Source organism: Salvelinus alpinus, chromosome 35, assembly GCF_045679555.1.
Source record: "Salvelinus alpinus chromosome 35, SLU_Salpinus.1, whole genome shotgun sequence".
Lineage (NCBI taxonomy): Eukaryota > Metazoa > Chordata > Actinopteri > Salmoniformes > Salmonidae > Salvelinus > Salvelinus alpinus.
Window position 1 is genome coordinate 12,961,965 of NC_092120.1, and position 22,346 is coordinate 12,984,310.

The following is a 22,346-nucleotide window of genomic DNA, read 5'->3' on the forward strand; positions in this document are numbered from 1 at the left end:
GGCATATGCATTTTTAGATGTATTATAATGGAATGTGTGTATGATGGATTGGCTATTATTGTGAAGGAAATCAAATGTAAAAAGTGATAATTAAAAGGCAAGCAATAATGAACCTAGCATTTGAGTGCAAAAAAATATTCCTGTATTGTTGTAAAATCACCTCACAATAAGAATAAGCCGTTTTGGAACAATTTAAGCATAAAATAAAACAATGACATGTTACTGTACATTAAGTAAACAGAGCACAAACAACAGTGACAGCAAATTTAATTAATCAAGCTTTGTGTAAAATTATAAACATGGTTTTGGCACCTGTTGTCAAACCTCACAGTCACTAAAAATACAAATATTCTGTACATCAGTTGACTACCTTTTTTTCAAAAAAATGTGTATCCTTCCAAGCAAAGTTGAATCTTAAAAGTTTACACAAAATCTTTGTTTGAGACATTTTTTATATTCAAATGATTTCTGGATTCTTTGGGGAAATGTATCATGGACATCCAGCCATGTACATACATACACATTACATCATCTTTAGGAATGGAAAACTCATTCTGTCTGCCACCATGTAAATGTGTCACATCAAAGTGGTCTTGCTCGGCATCATTCTTTTCAATCAGATGTGCACACTTTTGGCACAATAACTAGAGGAAGATGGAGTGCTCTATACCACATGAGGTCGTAATAGGGGTGGGTGGGTCAGGCAGCTCCATACTGCTCGACAGTCACCCCTTTTAGCCACCCCCCCACACTGGGTGGTTTGTCCCATCAGAGGTTCGTACAGCAGGGCTTCTTCTCTTCAGGGTCGCCTGCAGCTCTGGGGACAGGGCTGGCCAGAGACACGGCACTAATGGACCCCCGGGTCACCTCTTTACTGCTCACCTTCCTGTGGATCTCTGATGGAATAGGCACAGGGATACAGTATGAATTCTGGTGCAACAAACAGTGACAAAAAAACATTGACCACAAACTGCCAGTGACACAACTGCTTACACAAAACAAATGTGGCACAAGCATTTTGTTCTGCAATGCCAACTTTCCACTCAGTTTTACGGATGAATTACTGAGCATTGATTGCGCTACTATTACACCAAAAAAACAAGGTTAGCTAGAGAGCTAAAAACAAACAAATCGATAATAGGGTTGGTACTGTAAATATATAAAGTAAATTACCTCCAAGGACATTTTGGAATGCCGTCTCAACGTTTGTGGACTCCAAGGCTGATGTCTCTAAGAACAATAGGCCATTCTTTTCTGCAAAGAGCAAGAATTACAGAGTATTTTCTCATAATTTAGGTTTGTCAAATTTGGGGTGAACTAGTGACTCAAGCCCAGTGCTTGACATGGACTAAAATAGACTCTGGTACTCATTTTGGGTGCCGGTACTGTTTATATTTACAGTAGGTGCAGGAGCTCAACAATACCTTTGAACTAATATTCTATTTGAGGAACAGGAGCTCAAGCAGTAGAACATTTGAGGTGCCGGTATTCAGCTCCCAAGTCAAGCACTGCTCAAGCCTTGGACCAATAAGTTTGGACCAATAAAGTCTATTGGCCGATTGGCTGTTGTGAATATTAATATATTAGCAATGCAAAACCACAATTCACTATATAAGGGAACAACATTTTGAAGTTAAATGCTTTGTGTTTATCCTAGGATATATTCATTGTGCCTGGCAGCTGTACCCGCAAAGTCCTTGGCCTCCTCAGTGGGCACTGATCGCTCTGACCCCAGATCAGTTTTGTTGCCCACCAGCATGACTACGATGTGAGGGTCTGCATGATCATAGAGCTCCTTAAGCCAGCGCTCCACACTCTCATAGGTCAGATGCTTGGTGATGTCATAGACCAGTAGCGCTCCGACAGCTCCTCTATAATAACTAGGTAGAAAATATGAAAGCAAAAGAGGTGATGAGATAAGTCAACACCTTACCAATAACCTGATGTTTTTATTCATATTGATACAGTATGTGATGGGTGATGCCTCTGAGTATCCATATCCCATGTTTCTCTTGAAATGCCATGTAGGCCTCCATAGTATGATACATGATTGAACCGACGAAAGATTTATAATATTCTAATAGACTTGTTTTTTGATTACAGAAAGACATTTCTAGGGAAGGAAATGTACATGAGGGAATTATTCAGTAAAGTAATTACTAAACTCTGGACAGAGAAGAACTAATCCTGCAGTGGTATAGCATATCCTCAGATTTGTCTTGTCATTAAATTGAATGGACACAGTTTTATTGTTTTGAAACGTGTTTCCATGCCATTAACCCTTCCAGAATCTTTACAAAAGTCAGAGAAGAAGTCAGAGAAGAAACATGTTTGAGTCTGGATGTTTATTGAGTATGTCCAGCCAAATGGATATTTAGACCAAAATGCACAAGTAGTAAATGACTGGAACAGTGAACCTGCTGTTTGTTCCTCCAGGCTATCTGGGAAAAATGTGAAACCAGTGCCTGTCCACGTGGCGTGTTTGGGCCTATAATACCACCCAAGATACCCACACAATAGTGAGAAATGGTCCCTTTGTGTGTGTACGTGGGTCCACAGTTTCACCCAGAGTACTCACGCGGAGGTGATGGCCCTGTACCGCTCCAGCCCAGCCGTGTCCCAGATTTGAGCCTTGATGATGAGACTTTTCAGTTCAATTGTGCGTGTGCTGAACTCCACCCCGATGGTGGTGCGGCTGTCGTGGTTGAACTCGTTCTTGGTGAAGCGGGAGAGCAGGTTGCTCTTGCCAACGCCGGACTCACCTATCAGAACCACTGGAGAAGAAAGAAGGGGGAGCGAGAGGAGGGAATGAGTTCTAGTGCACCAGAAAGATGTTTGAATATGTGCTTTACATCCCCAGTGACTCCCTATTATGTGAATGAATGGTATGTCTATCATCTAGAAAGGGGACTAGGCGTGTTTCATCCTAGACATAGAACACTTTATTTTGCCATAGTGCAGACGCACAATAGTATCAGGCGTAGAACCTCAAGGTGCCATTTCAGGGCACAACACATATGGAATTACAATAATGAGAGTAAGTAATGGTTTTTACACACAAAACAATGATTCTTCAATGTATCTCTTTCTTTACTGTTATAATCTCACTCATGTCATCCCATTGATTAATACCAACTCATAATTACAATAAGGCTGCTCCCTGAACTTCATGCACATAGTGTAACTCTTAGGTGAGGCCTAGGTGTGTCCTCAAACAGCCCACTCAATTTCACTAACCCTACCCTAAACCCTCAGTCTTAGTCTGCTGCTCATTGTTCCCATTATATCATTAGGACTCTCTTCACAATGATGTTCTATGACAGAAACAGCACCACACCCGTGCAAATGGTTACTGGGCTAATTATGTTAAGTGAGGAATGTAGAACAAACCATCTGAGAAGTAGCATCAAAATCATGGCTCAGGTGTCTTTAAAATGAATTATCATGCTTGTTCGTATTAATTATAATCCAGGAAATGGGAGCTAATATGTTATTATTATGCTGTGTAGGTTAAGAGATATGTAGTATATATAGTGATGGGTCAGTTGTTGAAGAGAACCAAAGGAGAACCAGCGAGGATGGGATTTATTGCATTGCTCTTGGGGAATTTCCTGTAATGAAACAGGCCTTCAAAAGAGGAAACGACTAAAAAAATCTGGTGGTACAGTTTACGCTGATACTTCCCTATATCTATCTTGCTGTGAGCAATCAGTCTACTGAGTCCAAACAGAAGAGGTACAAGGAACAATGAAGCCCCCTTGTATGTTTCAGTGACTCATGTGTTTGCTTATAGAGTGTGAGCAGCTGACTCAGAAAGCCAGCCTTGGCTTACTTGACAAACATATAGGAAAATATGACCACAACACACAATAACACCATGATTTCAACACAGCCGACTGAGCTGAGCCAAACACCAATTCCTGCTTTAATCTCAACCATGAGAATGTGAGCTGAACCAAGATAGGCATCCAAGTTCCATGACGCACCAGTAAGGAAGATCTAAGTAGTAAGTACCCAGGAAACCAAGAATGTGAAAAAGAGCAGTGTGCAGAAGGTTAAAAAAAAGTGACATGTTTATTTAGTACAGTCACCTAATACATATTATATTTATTGCCCTCCAAACCACAAGTGGGGATAAGATTTTGTAACTTTTATTTAACTAGGCAGGTCAGTTAAGAACAAAATCTTATTTACAATGACAGCCTAGGAACAGTGGGTTAACTGCCTTGTCCAGAGGCAGAACGACAGATTCTTACCTTGTCAGCTCTGGGATTCAATTTAGCAACCTTTTGGTTACTGGCCCAACGCTCTAACCACTAGGCTACCTGCTGCCCCAAATATGCAAGTATATGCAAGTATTGATTCTCTTCCCAGCATGCTGATTTATGCTACAGAGCTTTTAACAGGCAATACGTTATTTTTCAAAAGCAAAAATGTTGGGGTCATTCCTGTTCATGTTCCCAGATTTACATTATAAAGCAACTATCCGGTTTCTGGTCTCTGAACCTAAGTTAGATTTAACCTGAGGTGTAAAACAGGCAGCAGGAAAGAATGTTTGCGAGATGTTCTACTTTGGTTTGTTTTGGCTAATTGTTCACTCCATTGGCAGATCATTGTTCTGCTTTTAGTTTTTAGTAGGTGAGATGAAAATGTGGCCATTTCCCCTCCCATACTCAGTAACCTCTTATGCAAACAAAACCCCTGGTTTCCATGGCAAATAGGACAAGAGGCCTTGAAGCACTCTACTGGCCTGGTTTGACTTTATTCTGAGGAAAAAGGGGATTATGTAAATTGCAGAAAAAACTCCTCCTCATGTAATAATTCAGTTTTACTTCAATTGATTTATGACTGAGCAGTTCCCTCAGCTTATTTAGATACAAAAGCTGCATTTACTTTTAGACAATCAAAGCAGGGAATCATTTAGATTTTACTTCATTATGTCTGGATGGTTTCAAAAATAAAAAGTTATAGTAGAATGAATGGCAGAAACTTACATGTGGATCAGTGAAAACACACAAAATTTGACTTCGTCACCTTCCCCCTGGCCCAACCAACTGGGTTTTCTTGTTTCCCTACCGACAAATCACTTCACCTCATCATGCACAACATCACCTTCTCTACCATGCCTGCAGCGTATAGGACTTAGTAGGTCATTTAGTGTAACAGTACACATGTTTCTCTAGTGTGACTATAGACATAATGGAAAGAGTGATAGGCTCAAACATTCAGGAACGTGTTTTCCTGGAATGACATTGACAAGCTTGTGAAACTCACCACAATATCAGTTGGGGGTCGAGAATGTATTCAGTTAAAGAGAAATAGCATTCAAGTTCATAGAAATAGCAACATTCTTGAAGTAGCACTGTCTTGACTTGTAAAATACAGTAGCTTATTAATGAACCTCAAGGTTAGAAGCATTCTTCAAAGTACTGGATAAAACTCCTAGACCTGGGCCTGTATCCACAAACTGTCCCAGAGTGGGAGTGCTGATCTAAGATCTGTCCATACAGGATTATTCATCATGACCTAAAATGCTAAACCAATCCTAGATCAGCACTCCTACTCTGAGACGCCCTGCACTACAGGACTGGCGTAAACATAATTGCCAATATTTATTGAGTGCATGCACTATGCAAGACAACTTGCTTCTGAAACAGGGTGTGTCCTAGACTTTTTCTGTAATTTCAACACAGGTGAGAGTGACCTGCATCCTATCTGTGTGGTAGATGTGTTACTAACAATCTACTGTGTGCTTTTGATACTGTGCTGGCACTTAGCTTCTAGCCTTAGCATACACACAGTAAGTGACAGAACCCAATGGTTGTCTGTACTGAACAACACTGCACTAGCTCTAACTACAGAAAAAGTAGGTTTCAGAGTCACTCTGTTGACATATACACTATATCATTATTGTGGCTCAGTTAGTAGAGCATGGCACCTGCAATGCCAGGGTTAGGAGTTTGATTCCCATAGAGGACCAGTAAGCAAAAAAAGTCTGACAATGCATGCAATCACTACTGAATAAGAGTGTCTGCTACATTATGTAAAGGACATCAATCTGTTAAATGTGAAAGAACATGGACTCACCCTTAAAGACAAAGTTGTAGGCCTCATCTGAACCCATGATGTACCCCTTCAGTGGTGCCACAATGTGAAGCCTTGTCTTCAAGTCCAGCTCTCAAAGTGTGAGGGGAGAAAGGAAAGATGACACTGGCCCAGAAGCCACTCACCCTAATCTTCAGATTTAAAAGAGCTGCACAAATACTTTGCAAGTCACCTGTCCCCCTCTATGTTTAATATAAACTTAGATTGTTTATAAGGAACTTGCTCCGCTGTGTCATAAGGTAGTTCTGCTGAGGAATGATGGGGGTTGGGGGAGTGGCTTGGTGTAAGTCTATGGCAGGTTGAACAGGTAGAACAGCATGAGCAACTGTATGAAAACAATTGCTACATGCCACCTGCTGGACAAACCAAATTATTGTCTTCAGGAAATTACTGTTTCCCTATCCCTTTTTCATGGTGAGAGAAAATCATAGCTTCCTCTGAGGTGTATTCACTATGAACCAAACGGAAGCAAACGAAACAGGGAGGGACCTACCTGCCAAATAGAACCTAATTGTTGCAAAACTGTTTCCATTGCAAAACATTTTGCTACAGTATGCAACTAATGAATAAACCAACCCCTGGTTCTGTTCATTTCAAACCAGGAACACAAAGCAACAGTAAAAGGGACCTAGAAACAGTGTTGATAATGGTCTGAATTGTCAAACAGAAATATATCAGTAAGAACAATACTGTCAAACAATTGACAAGGTGATGCAATCTTAGGTCTGTTCAGCAAACCTGTAACGCAAAAAAACAACTTGGTACCCCTGGAACTAAAAATCAAACATATAAATCAAACACATAAAACCATTTATGTTTCCATTGAAAAAAAACAATAGTATATGGATAGCCTGTTACAAAGGGATATCATACATTTTATTGCGTGGCAGCAACAGACAAATGTAAGATTCTGACTAGGGTAAACAGTGAATGCCTTAAAGTTAATGTGTCAGCATGTTCAGCAGTCCTCTTGAATCTCAAAGACTTACATAGCCAGCCTTACACAATGTATGAGCTTGACTTTTGAACTGCATGCCACAAAAGGACAAATTACTAAAAACTCAAGCATTAAGTTAGAGCATATTGAGTATAAATATAGTAATCAGAAGATAAATACTCAGTTCATTCATACACAGATTGCAGTGGTTCATGAAGACCAGGTGAAGCATTCACATCAGCAAGTTCATGTATTTTCAGGGGAGACAAAATTGAAGACAACGCTCCAGCCAGACTTCCCCTATGATGCAGCAACTTGGGTTAAAGGTTCCTCCAGGTACAGTACCAGCGCTTCAGCCTAAAAATACCACACATACAGGAGAAATATGCTTAGTATGGTATGCAGACATGATCTGTGCTCATGATCTGTGCTCTTTAAATGACATACAGTTGAAGTCGGAAGTTTACATACACCATAGCCAAATACATTTAAACTCAGTTTTTCACAATTCCTGACATTTAATCAGAGTAAAAATTCCCTGTCTTAGGTCAGTTAGGATCACCACTTTATTTCAAGAATGTGAAATGTCAGAATAATAGTGGAGAGAATAATTTATTTCAGCTTTTATTTCATTCATCACATTCCCAGTGGGTCAGAAGTTCACATACACTCAATTAGTATTTGGTAGCATTGCCTTTAAATTGTTTAACTTGGGTCAAATGTTTTGGATAGTCTTCCCACAATAAGTTGGGTGAATTTTGGCCCATTCCTCCAGACAGAGCTGGTGTAACTGAGTCAGGTTTCTAGGCTTCCTTGCTCACACACGCCATCTCAGTTCTGTCCACATATTTTTTATATAGGATTAAGTTCAGGGCTTTGTGATGGCCACTCCAAAACCTTGACTTTATTGTCCTTAAGCCATTTTGCCACAACTTTGGAAGTATGCTGAGGGTCATTGTCCATTTGGAAGACCCATTTGCGACCAAGCTTTATCTCAAGACATCAGTCAGGAAGTTGTCGCTTCAATATATCCGCATAATTCTCCGCCCTCATGATGCCATCTATTTTGTGAAGTGCACCAGTCCCTAATGCAGCAAAAGCACCCCCACAAAATGATGCTGCCACTTCCGTGCTTCACGGTTGGGATTGTGTTCTTTGGCTTGTAAGCCTCCCCCTTTTTCCTCCAAACATAATGGTCATTATGGCCAAACAGTTCTATTTTTGTTTTTATTGTTGAGGACATTTCTCCAAAAAGTACGATCTTGTCCCCATGTGCAGTTGCAAACCGTAGCCTGGCTTTTTTATGGCGGTTTTGGAGCAGTGGCTTCTTCCTTGCTGTGCGCCCTTTCAGGTTATGTCGATATAGGACTCGTTTTACTGTGGATATAGATACTTTTGTACCCGTTTCCTCCAGCATCTTCACACGGTCCTTTGCTGTTGTTCTGGGATTGATTTGCACTTTCGCACCAAAGTACGTTTATCTCTAGGACACAGAACGCGTCTCCTTCCTCAGCGGTATGACGGCTGCGTGGTCCCATGGTGTTTATACTTGTGTACTATTATTTGTACAGATGAACGTGGTATCTTCAGGCATTTGCAAATTGCTCCAAAGGATGAACCAGACTTGGAGGTCTACAGTTTTTTTTCTGAGGTCTTGGCTGATTTCTTTTGATTTTCCCATGCTGCCAAGCAAAGAAGCACCGAGTTTGAAGGTAGGCCTTGAAATATATCCACAGGTACACCTCCAATTGACTCAAATGATGTCAATTAGCCTATCAGAAGCTTACTAAAGCCATGACACTTTTCTTGGAATTTTCCAAGCTGTTTAAAGGCACAGTCAACTTAGTGTATGTAAACTTCTGACCCACTGGAATTGTGATACAGTGAATTATAAGTGAAATAATCTGTCTGTAAACAATTGTTGGAAAAATTACTTGTGTCATGCACAAAGTAAATGTCCTAACCGACTTGCCAAAACTATAGTTTGTTAACAAGAAATTAGTGGAGTGATTGAAACACTTAGGTTGGCGTCATAACTTGTTTATGTAAACTTCCGACTTCAACTGTACATACTTGTTCTCTTCAGGAATAAGTCATTAGTGTTTTGTAATTTCAAATACAACACAATTCACATACCAATGTCATTCACACTCAAAGTATTCTTCCTCACCTTGGCTTTAAGCATTCCAAAGCCCACAGTCTCTTTGGCATACATGCACAGCAGTAGGTTAGCTACCCGTGTAATGGCCACCCTGCCTTCCTGCAAAGAGAAGACCAGAAAGGAATAGATAAAAATGCATGCACATTAAATTTCAATTGACCTTTGATGGTGATACTACCTCCCAAGCTGCCAACTAGCCTAGGTCATCATTTTCTACCACTATTTAACTAACGTTATAGGGCATACAACAGATTTTCTCTGGAGCCTCTGACTGTGATAGTCAATGGATAATCAAAACAAGGCAGAATTATGGAACAAAAATAAATTTGGTTCATGCATAGTAACTAGACCATATGGTTCAAACTCTAACCATGCAATCCATCAGAATGAATTTGAGTTTATCTTCGTTGAAAGCTTGAAGCCCATTCTTGTCATAGGCCGACCATATGTTGCTTGCGATGGCAGCGGTCACTCGAGCGTCAGTGTCCCCATAGCCAGAGTAAGCCAAAAGAGACCCTTCATTGTTTAACAATCTGCGGGGAGAACATGTAAATACGTTAGCCAAGGAGAGTGTTAGGTAAGACTTACCTACATGTAGCTAGCTGTCGTTAAAAGTAATCTTTAAAAATATATATATAGCCAATTTAGCTAGATAGCAGAAAAGAACGCTATATTCACGTGCCTCTGCCACTCAATACTTACAGTGTGCTTTGTACTCCGCTTGTATTTGCCTGGCTGAGAACTTGCGTCAATGCTTTTGGCCGCAACATGGTTGGGTGAGCAATACTTCGCAGCAACTCGATTAATTTAGGCGAAATTATTATGAAATGTATATTATCATCCAGTTCAGTGACTTCTTCAATAACAACACAATCCAGTCAGCTGACCCCTTCAACTTCCTGATACAAATCGTAAGGCATTATGGGAATGGCACTGGGTGCGTTCCAGACGATTGAAACCGTTCACTGGAATAATATATTCAATTGCACCAATTCAGCTCAGATCTGCCCCAATTATAGAATTGATATCCTTTTCATGTTGCTCCTGAGATGTTAAACACTTGTCCAAGTAAGGGTACTGGGGGAGAATCTGTATTAGAAGAACAGAGTTAGCTACAGTATCCTGACTGGGGCTAATTGCAGTTATTGAATAAAGGCACAATATGGTATATCAAGGGCACAAAATGGCATATATCCCCATCATATTTTCAGACATGAGATTCCAATCAGTTAAACAAAAAAGAATAGCTACCCCGAGTAACCTCTTTGCGGTGAGGCTGGATGAGTCTAACAATTGCATTGCTTCCAACTTCACAGCCCAAGCATAATTGATGAGATTGAACTAGCCCCAGTCATTTGTTTATAACTTGTACACAGCTTTCCTTTAGCCACCATTTTAGACCAGGATCTTCAAAGTTATATGAAATTATCATAAATTGATGTTCTAAGAAATCCATGCTTTTATACATTTTGTCATCATGGAGGAAAATAAACAAATCCAAACTCCTCTCTGGTGAATGTTAAAACAGCTTAATGCTTAATTGCCATTAAGATATTTCAATGTTTATTACAGTTCACAATTTATATTTTCAAGCTTGGTCCTTTAATGATCTACCAAATATGCATGGTCACCACTATAACTTTCCCACCTCTCAGACTACACACAACAATTCCCATACAAGTTGACAAATCATCCATATCAAGTTCATATAATTTCATAACATACACAATGTAGACTTGTGTTAATCACACCTGGTCCTAGGGGGTTGCAGTCAGTGTGAACAGGCTAAGTCTACAACATTAACTACTCATCAAGATAATGAATAGCTGAATCACATGTGTTTGCGCTGGGCTTGCACTCAATTCCAATTTTACTTTGCCAAAAGGGTTGGCATAAGCTCGGGCTAAATGGAGTTTCCACCACATTTCTCACTGCAGTCCAGTCCAGTGCTTTTAAATCTGAGGTGGGGTGAACAAGTGTGCATTTTGAGGATTGAGAATCTGCATTCAACATAGGGTGCACCCCTCCAGGATCAGGAGTGAAGACTACTGGTGTAGACCATGCTTCTGAACTAAATGAATCACCACCACACACTTGATCATGTTTCTTGAAAGGTATTATTAGAATAGATAACAGAGTGACTCCAAGAAAAAGGCAGAGCTGAACAGATGTTCATTAACTGTAGGTATTGCAACTAATATGTATGGGTTTAAGAAAAACTATTCTCTATGCTATTAGTACACTTTGTCATTATAGATTTCACAAATTATTTTTGAATATATTGCTGAACCCAATACATACATTTTTATCAGGCACTAAACCGCTGCTTGTATGAAAATACACAAAATGGTTAACGTAAAAGGTGCCTGCATTTTTATCATTGCTCAGATTAAAACATTGAGGTCTTATCACAACCCATAATCAGAGCCTAAACTGTTGAATAATTTACACTCAATAGCATTCATTGACTCAATGTAGCATTGATTGCAGAGCTCACCAGCTACCTTGCTTGACCTTCCAATCTGAAAATCATCCCTTCCAAAAAAGCTGAAAGTGTAAGCAAACAGCTGAACCAGGAGCACTATAGTGCTCAAACAGAGAATCCAACAGCCTGTATCAGTTTTGAAGGATGTCAAGAAATTCTTAAAGCAGAAGGTAAATTGAAGGTGAGTGGTAAAGAAAAGAGAAGGTAACTTCTACAGCTCCTGTAATAAATACTAGTCAATCAGGCATGATAGTGTGAAATTAAGTAAAAACAAGCAGGTTCCCATGACAATGAAAGAATGAGGGATTCCTCTGACCTATGATTTCAACACTCATATTCCTCCAAATTTCAACTCGTTACCGGCTAAACACAATCCATTAAGATGGGTTAAGTCGGCAACCTCATGCATGTCCAGCAAATGGGCACAGTCATTTCAGAAATAATCTCCCATAGTCAACAGAGGAAGTAGTCATGTTAGTGGTGGCGTCATTTTGCAGCGATGTCATCATTCCACAGGGTTGATATGAGATCTCTCCAATAGAAACTTGAATCTGAACACCCACTTCCTGCCCCCATATCTTTCCTACGATTCACAGATCAGCCAAAGAGATGAATAGTAATTGGAATTCAATTGAGTCTATCTGAGGGGCTTGTCAGACTGTGATGGACTGTGTTCATTTGTAATCTCCCACTCCAGCCCCCCCCCTAACCCTTCTCTCCCGGTAATCTCAGGGGGCTAAGGGAGTTAGGAGGGCTGGGAGCCCAGCAGTCTCTCAATGGCAGCGTTGATGTCTCCCCCCGTGGCGATGAGGGCCTGCAGGTTGGCCTCACGGTTGATGAAGCCCATGGCACTGAGCTGGTCCAGCTGCTGCTGAAACCGCACCTCTGGGGTTACGGTCTGGGTCTGCAAAGGGGAGCATAACCAAAGTCAATTTTTATATGAGCCTACATGGAAAATGTTGCTGGGGTCCTATTTGAGTGAATGTTAGGATACAAGTCTCAGTGTCAGTATTAATTGGTTTTAGGTCAATGAGGCCAGTAGAAACACAAAGCTAATGCTAACCCACTGGATAATAGCAAAATATAGTTACCAAGTAGAAAGTCAGAAATTATGTTTGCAGCTCAATGACATACCGATGAGCCGCCTCCTCCTCCAGCAAACATCTGTAACATCTGCTGCATGAGCTGCTGCTGTTGTTGGGATGGGTTAGTGGCAGCGGTGGGATTTGAGCCCTGTGTTGGGGGAGGAAGGTTTTCTGGGGCCACACTGCCTCCTGTGGTTGGAGGAATCACTGGGATCCCACCAGGAGCCAAACTAGGAGAAGAACCATAGTTTAAGTGGCATCATCAATAAAATAAAATGTATAAAGCACGAGTATGTCCAGTAAGCATCTACTGGATAATAGATGGTACAGTACCTGGGCATGAGTCCGGGGGCTTCCGTCTGTAGGGTCTGCAGGCCCTGCTGGATCTGCATGAGAGCCTGCATGGCCCGGGGGTTAGTCATCACAGACAGTGACTCAGGATTCTGCATCTGTAAAATAACCATTTAGTTGGTCAACCCAAATGATGTTCCATTTACTCAGTCAGAAACTCAGCACCTTCCATAACACTCTGTCGTCTTTTTTGTTGTTGTTGTCAGTATATGGAACTAAAGTGTATAACTGGAGACAGAAATCTGACCTGTTGGAGAAAGACTGGCATCTGATGTCTCAACTGTTCCTGTAACTGGGGGTTTCCAGCAAAGAGGGGGTTGTTCAGCATTGCCTGAGGGAATTAGTAAAGGATTAAGCAATGACTCTACTCTCCACACAAAATAGCCTAGAATATTCATCAGGACTTCTGAATCCTACTGCAGAGAGGGCTGAAGCTGTGCAGACCTGCGAGGCGAGGTCAGGGTTCTGCGCCAGCGACTGCATCATACTGCGCATGTAGGGCGCAGACAGCATGTTCTGCATCAGCTGGGGGTTCTCAGAGATCTGCTGCATCAGACTCTGCATGCCAGGGCTACCAAACACACCTGGACAGATTATAGGGAGTGGAATGAGAGAAACAGACGGATCAGCTAAGCAGCAAAACAAGGGTTATACTCAAGGGTGGTATGTTAATACAGGTGTAAGGGGAAATATAGTTTTGCAGATTGACTAAAAGGTGAAAGTGCTTCTTCTGATGTAGTGGTGTTACCGTTGCCCAGCCCAGCGGCGTTGATGCCCAGGGGGTTGGAGGCACTAGGTGCAGTCCCGCCAGCGGAGGAGGTTGTTGTCGTGGAGGCGCCAGTCCCCCTGATCTCTGAGGGGGTCGTTCCTGGGGGTCCCCAGGGGTTTGGTAAGGGCTCCCTGTTCTCTGTTCTGGAGGGTTGCACGCCAGAGTCCAAGTTGCCCCCCAAAGCAGAGAAGGGATTGTTTCCAAACTATGGATGGAAAAAAGATTCAAGACAATTGTATGTCTACATATGGCATTTGCAGGAATAATAGCTACCTGCTCTCTAGCGGCACTGAACATAGGCTCCTGGATGTCTGTGTACATCCTCCGGAGGGCGTTGTAGCCCCCAGGGATGCTCTCCAGGTTGCTAAGCGCCCGGTCCTGGTTACGCATCATCTCTTGCATCATGGCTGGGTTCCTTGCCAACTCCATGGTCTGAAGAGAGGAAGGGAGTTAACATTATGCATCTGTGCATGATCCACCTCACATCCATTCCTCCCACCATTCTGAGAGTGGTGCGGTCTAGTTTAAGGGTTTGGGCCTATGTAAATTTGTACTGTTACATAGACCCTTTTTACATTTAAAGTACATTGCAAGCTAACTACATAAACAAGCAAAATGGTTTGAGTAATATGCTCTTCAAGCGTAGCTTCTTTAGAGGGATTCAAATAAAGCCAAGACACACTATGACTCCCCAAAACCAAGTCTATGACACCTCGAGCAAAGGACCCATCTGAGCTCCAGACCTAACCTGTCTCATAAGTTCAGGGTTGTTGAGCATGTGGGAGATCTCAGGGTTGCGTTCCATCAGCTGCTGCATCTGAGGGTTTGTCACAATCATCTGCCTCATCAGGTCTGGGTTGGACATCATGTTCTGCACCAGAGGGTTGTCCATGATCTGAGACAGCATCTCCGGGTTGGACATCAGCTGTCTCTGCATTTGCTGCTGCATCTCCATGAAGTTGGCCGAGCCCATGCCCATGCCTGACAGGCTAGATAGGTCACCAAACCCACCTATGCAGACACAAGGGGGCGGTGGATTACTGGAAGGATATAGGTTAGTGCCTAGTTGTGTGGATGTTTAGTAGTTGTATGGCGATATGGCCATCTTTCTGTGAGATGGTTTGGTGGGGACTGGGTCACTAACTCAGTAAGTTGGGTGGCTGTGTAGAGGCTGGGGTAGGCCCAGTGCCTGGTGTTGTGCTGTCATTGGGCGCTGCGCTGGGGTTGACGCTGCTGTTGGCCTGGGGGGTCCCAGAGCTGGACGCTGAGGACTGGGATGTGCCACCAACTGTAGCCCTGGAGAAAAAGCATGGTCATTATCAACCTAAATGTTCCCATTATCTCACACACACAAAATAGTGTCACTAGAATAGTGGGCAAGAAAATCTTCTTACTTGGGAGCAGTCTTGATGACAAGGTGAACAGTGAGTCCATCCTTGATGCCGTGTTGGTTCAGTGTGTCTCCATCCTTTAAGATTTTGCCAGCAAAAATCAACACCAGCTGGTCCTGCTTGGCATTAAACCTTTTGGATATCTCCTCTTTAAACTGTATGCAAGAGACAGAATGAAGTGGCCGGTGAAGACAAATGGGAATAAAGAGGATAGGTACACACCCAAATCATTCAGTGTTGGTAAAAAAAGTTATCTTGGCCTAGCTAGCTAACGTTAGCTAACTATGTGAATCTGCTAGTTGTCCTTTAAGTTTTATAAAGAACAATGAGGTCAAATGTTAATGGTTTAGGAAATCACCAAATACAGCATTACCCATGTCGGCAGCCGTGAACTTAACAATCAGTTTCCCGAGGGAGGGTATCATTTGTGGGACGTTCCAATAGGAATCTGTTCCAAAAACTTCGTAAATAACAAGGTTGCCAACAAACAACGCATACAAAGTTGTATAGCGGCAGAATAAGACACCGGGTAGGGAGCGGGCTATTTCATTCAAATTTTCACTCACCACGTTTAGTCCGAAAAATGTCTGTCTTCACTTTGGTAGCCTATGGACAAACATTAAGAATAAGCTACGTGGTGAGGTGATGCATGCCTATTCGGCAACTAGGTGAATTGATCCTGCCACTTTGTATGCGTTGTTTGTTGGCAACCTTGTACTTTACGAAGTTTTTGGAACAGATTCCTGTTGGAACGTTACACAAATTATACCCACCCGTTTCCCGATTGGCTTTTGCAATGGCCGGGTCCTCCGTTGGCTAGCCGGTTATCAGCTAGCCTGATCGCAGCTAAAGTTAGCTAGCTAGATGAGCCTGACAGAGACGTAGTTGGCTAGCTTACTCACAAGCTAACGTTAGCTAGTTGCGTAGTTAGCTAGCTCATGCTTGCTATACATGTCTTTACACAGTGCCGATTGTGCAAAACACGAGTCAATCTACTATTAGGAACCGATTTTCAAGGAAATGGACAAGTTGAAAATAAATATTACTAGTCAGGAACATTAGATAATTCTTCCCAATTAACATCGTAAACCAGCTAGGTAATAGTTGGCTAACTTCGATTTATGCTTGTTAGCCACAGCATGACTTGCATAACTGACTGTGTAAATAAATGCGAATACCTGTGCGACAGAAGAATCCTCCGAGATCGCTATCTCCTCTTTATCTTTCGGAGTTTTTACCGTGACCACGATCATGGTCCCGTCTGAGGCAGCATTTTCAACAACGTTGGAATCCACAGTGGGATCTGTGCCGCTGTTCTCCGCCATATTTACTCCTCTTCGAATTCACTACATCCAGAGAGGAAGAGGCGAAGCGAGAGGTTTTACTCAGCCCAAAATCTGTCCACGGAAATAAGATTTGTTTGTATGGTCATTAAGGGTCGAATTTGGTCAACAAAAACGTCTATATTTTATTTGCTATGTGAGGATTATTTGATCAAATAGAAGTTTCGTAATGGTGTACCAGACGTGGCATTTCGCCAAGTTTGAAAAAAACGACTTTATATCGGAGTTGTGCCTGTTGTCATAGAGGTAGATAGAGGACTCATCATATAACACGTTCAAGTATGGACATTGCCATTGAGGGCTTCTACCGTTAAAGTGGTCAACTAGGTGGGGATTCCTATGAGTTGGGAGTTTTCAACCGATGAAGGTAATTTACTACTTTAAAATGGAGTTAGCCTCAAATGCGCTGCCAATGCTGTTACAGACGCTATAATAGGACATACACAAAGATGAGTCTTCTATCTATCTCTATGGCCTATTGTTGACACTTGTATCGGCCCTCTCATTGGCTAGAATGGCGCCACGTGCTCTAGCATCGCCCGCCTTCCATCTTTGAGGACATGTATTTCCATTGTTATAGCGGTCACTTTACTATCTTGTCAATATAATAAACAATCTTTGCTACATCACAAAACTAGCTAACAAAATTCTCAAGCTGAGATGAAAGCAGTATTACCTTAGGTTTTTGCAACGTTGAAGTCTAGTGGTGTGGGGGTGTCATTGCATTTGGCCAAAATGTATGTGTGCTACTCAATTATGTATATAAACCAAGATCTAAATCACTGTCAAATCTAAAATTGTAATGCTGAGAAAAAAAGTGGGCAAATACTTTATATATTAAATATTATATTTGTTTGTAAACAATGTAAATGTAAACAAACACTGCATCCTAAAAACTTGGTTAAAAATAAAATGTTAATATCATGGATGGTCAGTCCTTGCACCATTATGTTTATGAATATGAGAGTGGTTACATTTCTCCAGGCCCATCCCTCAACTTTTTACCATACCATAACAGAGTTGGGGCGTATACCTTGTTATTGTTTTAACTGCAGATTGTCCCTTTAAAGTATTGTAGTTTTTTTGTGCGGTAATGAGCATAAAATCCCACATGCATTCATTTAATTCTTTAATGACATGAAAATTAAGGTTTGAAGGTGAATAACAGCCTATTATGCCTAATAACTCAATCAAACCTAATGCGACCCTAATTTTTCCTAAAGTAATATCATATAAAAAATTGTTAATGAAAGCTGTTACGGAAACAGGAAGTTTCGGTAGGCTTCAATTTTATAAATGCCAACAGATAATTTGTTCATTGGACATGGTGGGATCTTTTTGTGTCGTTAAAATATGCGAGAAATGGCGGTGCATGGAAAACGCCTTTATGCGCAAAAATTGATTTGATATAATAATTGTCATATAAAAGTACATTTGGATGTGGCGTGCGCGCAGTGTGTCCTGAGTTAAAAAGTTTGGGATCCCCTGGTGTAGATAATCATTGTAGGCCCACCAGGGGTGTCAAACTCATTCCATGAAGGGCAGAGTGTCTGCAGGTATTAGTTTTTTTTCTTTCAATAAAGACCTAGACAACCAGGTGAGGGGAGTTTCATACTAACTACTAACCTTAATTAGTCAATCAAGTACATGGGTGGAGCGAAAGTCGGGCGACAATCTGTCCTCGGCGGAATGAGTTTGACACGTGATCTAAACTGCTGTGAAATACATTTTCCATAACCAAAAATATAGAATTGTCAGCTGTTTGAAGCTGGTGTAGCCTACAAAACCGAAAGTAAAAGACGCAAAAACTAACCATAAAACCCGGGAGCCATAGCCCACATAAAACAGTTCTACCGTTTCTTAGTATGAAAAGAATGCACTCACTACTGTAAATCGCTCTGATAAGAGCGTATGCTAAATGACTAACATGTAAAACATCTTAGACTTACTTTCAATGAGAATGACAGAAACAAGTTAACTATTGCAGCTTTAAGCGAAAAAGTACATTTTGTGTACACTACATCCTCACGCATGGACTTTTATCCGCAACAAGTCTGTTTGGTGGGGAAATCATTTTTCTTTATGCAGATTTTAGAATAGTCGCATGACAGTCTGTATCCAATTGGCTGGAAACCTACCGACGTGGAAAATGTGCATCTTTTTCTTTATGTGGATTTGAGAATGTCCATATGAAAATCTGTCGCCAATTGGCTGGAAATAAAGCTAATGACATTCTTAACAAGGCTCGTCTCACATTTGCGACTGCAGATCAAGGCTGAGAATGTACCATTTGATAAAATAAAAAAAAGGTGTGATTAACCTTTCTCAAAGACGAAGAAAAACACTAGGTAAACACTATAAGACCAGCCTATCCTTTATCAGTATGCTATAATTTAGTTGGCAATCTGCAGCGGTCAGACTTGTGTGAAACTCCTTAGGCCGGAGCTGTATGTGATTATCCCAGTCTTTAGATAGGTGAAACATTCCATTTCAGTCTTGGTATAGGAAAGCCATCTAGAAAAGTAGAAAGGTCTGTTGTGCCACCTCTACAGTACATGTTACTGCTTTTTGTGTAAGTATGGCTACAGGTATTTAAAATAAGTCCCCATTAATTCCAGAACAGATATTATAGAGGTTTACATTGTCCACTCTAAATTGAACCTAACATTTCTTCCTTTAAACCTAATGGGGGGAAAGAAAGTTTTTGAAAAGTGAGCAAAATGCTGTGAGTCAATTCATATATATATATATGTATGTATGTATGTATGTATGTATGTATGTATGTATGTATGTATGTATGTATGTATGTATGTATGTATGTGTGTGTGTATATACAGTTGAAGTCGGAAGTTTACATACACTTAGGTTGTAGTCATTGAAAATCGTTTTTCAACCACTCCACAAATGTCTTGTTAACAAACTATAGTTTTGGAAAGTCGGTTCGGACATCTACTTTGTGCATGATGCAAGTCATTTTTCCAAAAATTGTTTACAGACAGATTATTTAATTTATAATTCACTGTATCACAATTCCAGTGGGTCAGAAGTTTACATACACTATCTTGACTGTGACTTTAAACAGCTTGGAAAATTCCTGAAAATGATGTCATGGCTTTAGAAGCTTCTGATAGGCTAATTGACATAATTTTAGTCAATTGGAGGTGTACCTGTGGATGTATTTCAAGGCCTACCTTCAAACTCAGTGCCTCCTTGCTTGACATCATGGGAAAATCAAAAGAAATCAGCCAAGACCTCAGAAAAAAATTATAGACCTCCACAAGTCTGGTTCATCCTTGGGAGCAATTTCCAAACGTCTGAAGGTACCACGTTCATCTGTACACCATGGGACCACACAGCCATCATACCGCTGAGGAAGGAGACGCGTTCTGTCTCCTAGAGTGGAACGTACTTTGGTGCGAAAAGTGCAAATCAATCCCAGAACAACCGCAAGGGACCTTGTGAAGATGCTGGAGGAAACCGGTACAGAAGTATCGGATTGTAGATTTGATTTTGGATTGGAGATGCTTAATGTGAGTCTGGAAGGAGAGTTTAGTCTAACCAGACATCTAGGTATTTGTCATTGTCCAGAAATTCTAAGTCAGAACCGTCTAGAGTAGTGATGCTGGACGGGCGGGCAGGTGCAGGCAGCGATCGGTTGAAGAGCATGCATTTAGTTTTACTTGCATTTAAGAGCAGTTGGAGACCACGGAAGGAGAGTTGTATGGCATTGAAGCTCGTCTGGAGGTTAGTTAACACAGTGTCCAAAGAAGGGCCAGAAGTATACAGAATGGTGTCGTCTGCGTAGAGGTGGATCAGCGAATCACCAAGCAGCAAGAGCGACATCATTGATGTATACAGAGAAAATAGTTGGCCCGAGAATTGAACCCTGTGGCACCCCCAAAGAGACTGCCAGAGGTCTGGACAACAGGCCTTCCGATTTGACACACTGAACTCTGTCTGAGAAGTAGTTGGTGAACCAGGCGAGGCAGTCGTTTGAGAAACCAAGGCTGTTGAGTCTGCCGATAAGAATGTGGTGATTGACAGAGTCGAAAGCCTTGGTCAGGTCAATGGATACGGCTGCACAGTATTGTCTTTTATCGATGACGGTTATGATATCGTTTAGGACCTTGAGCGTGGCTGAGGTGCACCCATGACCAGCTCGAAAACCAGATTGCATAGCGGAGAAGGTACGGTGGGATTCGAAATGGTCGGTGATCTGTGTAGATTAGATATAGGTCTGTAACAGTTTTGGTCTAGAGTGGGGATGACCGCGGCAGCTTTCCAATCTTTGGGGATCTCAGACGATACGAAAGAGAGGTTGAACAGGCTAGTAATGGGGGTTGCAACAATTACGGCAGATGATTTTAGAAAGAGAGGGTCCAGGTTGTCTAGCCCAGCTGATTTGTAGGGGTCCAGATTTTGCAACTCTTTCAGAACATCAGCTATCTGGATTTGGGTGAAGGAGAAATGGGGGAGGTTTGGGCAAGTTGCTGTGGGGGGTGCAGGGCTGTTGACCGGGGTAGGAGTAGCCAGGTGGAAAGTGTAACAGGGTTATATTGGTGATTCCCCTTGCCACTTTATTGTTAAGCCAATGGGTCTTTGGTTTTAGTTTTGTCTTGCCTTCACCTACTCAACATGGCATCTTATTGGCTGGTTTGCGTAGCTTGCTTACGAGGGAGGATGTTTCAGTTAGAATCGTCCCAGTGAACAAGCACCAAACCAGCGGTAAGTTGTTGGTTGCAAAGCACTGTACAAAATATATGAACCCCCCCCCACCAGACACAGTAAGTTGCTAGCTAGTACTGGCGGGAATTCTTTACAACCAAAATGCACAACCAATATTCTCCAAAAAACACTGCATCTTATGTGTGATGTTCGAATAACATTTACAAACACATTTATATAAATTGTACACTTAAATCATCACTTGGGAGTATAAAAATCACTTTTGATGTACAGTGCTTTGCAACCAACAACTTACCGCTGGTTTGGTGCTTGTTCACTGGGACGATTCTAACTGAAACATCCTCCCTCGTAAGCAAGCTACGCAAACCAGCCAATAAGATGCCATGTTGAGTAGGTGAAGGCAAGACAAAACTAAAACCAAAGACCCATTGGCTTAACAATAAAGTGGCAAGGGGAATCACCAATATAACCCTGTTACAAAAGCATGGCCAGCCGTAGAAAAAATGCTTATTGAAATTCTCAATTATTGTGGATTTGTCGGTGGTGATAGTGTTTCCTAGCCTCAGTGTAGTGGGCAGCTGGAAGGAGGTGCTCTTATTCTCCATGGACTTTAGTGTCCCAGAACTTTTTGGAGTTTGTGCTACAGGATGAAAATTTTTGTTTGAAAAAGCTAGCCTTTGCTTTCCTAACTGCCTGTGTATATTGGTTCCTAACTTCTCTGAAAAGTTGCATATCGCGGGGGTTATTCGTGGCGTACTGCATTTGCATCAAGATGTTTTTGTGCTGGTCAAGGGCAGTCAGGTCTGGAGTGAACCAAGGGCTATATCTGTTCCTGGTTCTACATTTTTTTGAATGGGGCATGCTTATTTAAGATGATGAGGAATGCACTTTTAAAGAATAACCAGGCATCCTCTACTGACGGAATGAGGTCAATATCCTTCCAGGATACCCCGGCCAGGTCGATTAGGGAGCGTTTGACAGTGATGAGGGGTGGTCGTTTGTCCGCAGACCCATTACGGACGCAGGCAATGAG

General features: G+C 41.6%; 3 protein-coding genes across 3 annotated transcripts; all 3 read right to left on the reverse strand.

The window, feature by feature from the left end:
- Nucleotides 1-250: 250 nt before the first annotated feature.
- LOC139564529 (ras-related protein Rab-25-like) lies at nucleotides 251-6,368 on the reverse strand. The gene is made up of 5 exons (XM_071384118.1): nucleotides 6,088-6,368; nucleotides 2,579-2,774; nucleotides 1,687-1,880; nucleotides 1,174-1,254; nucleotides 251-896 (listed from the first exon to the last, which is right to left on the reverse strand). Exons 1-5 carry the CDS (start codon nucleotides 6,122-6,124, stop codon nucleotides 769-771), a joined length of 636 nt encoding a protein of 211 aa, XP_071240219.1. The 5' UTR covers nucleotides 6,125-6,368; the 3' UTR covers nucleotides 251-768.
- Nucleotides 6,369-6,959: 591 nt separating this feature from the next.
- LOC139564530 (ragulator complex protein LAMTOR2-like) lies at nucleotides 6,960-10,190 on the reverse strand. The gene is made up of 4 exons (XM_071384119.1): nucleotides 9,906-10,190; nucleotides 9,574-9,736; nucleotides 9,213-9,302; nucleotides 6,960-7,399 (listed from the first exon to the last, which is right to left on the reverse strand). Exons 1-4 carry the CDS (start codon nucleotides 9,971-9,973, stop codon nucleotides 7,343-7,345), a joined length of 378 nt encoding a protein of 125 aa, XP_071240220.1. The 5' UTR covers nucleotides 9,974-10,190; the 3' UTR covers nucleotides 6,960-7,342.
- A 521-nt stretch (nucleotides 10,191-10,711) lies between these two features.
- Nucleotides 10,712-16,726, reverse strand: LOC139564528 (ubiquilin-4-like). Its single transcript, XM_071384117.1, has 11 exons — nucleotides 16,463-16,726; nucleotides 15,288-15,439; nucleotides 15,038-15,189; nucleotides 14,642-14,904; nucleotides 14,167-14,325; nucleotides 13,873-14,098; nucleotides 13,569-13,708; nucleotides 13,372-13,455; nucleotides 13,107-13,222; nucleotides 12,823-13,003; nucleotides 10,712-12,592 (listed from the first exon to the last, which is right to left on the reverse strand). Exons 1-11 carry the CDS (start codon nucleotides 16,607-16,609, stop codon nucleotides 12,434-12,436), a joined length of 1,779 nt encoding a protein of 592 aa, XP_071240218.1. The 5' UTR covers nucleotides 16,610-16,726; the 3' UTR covers nucleotides 10,712-12,433.
- Between the last annotated feature and the right edge of the window lie 5,620 nt (nucleotides 16,727-22,346).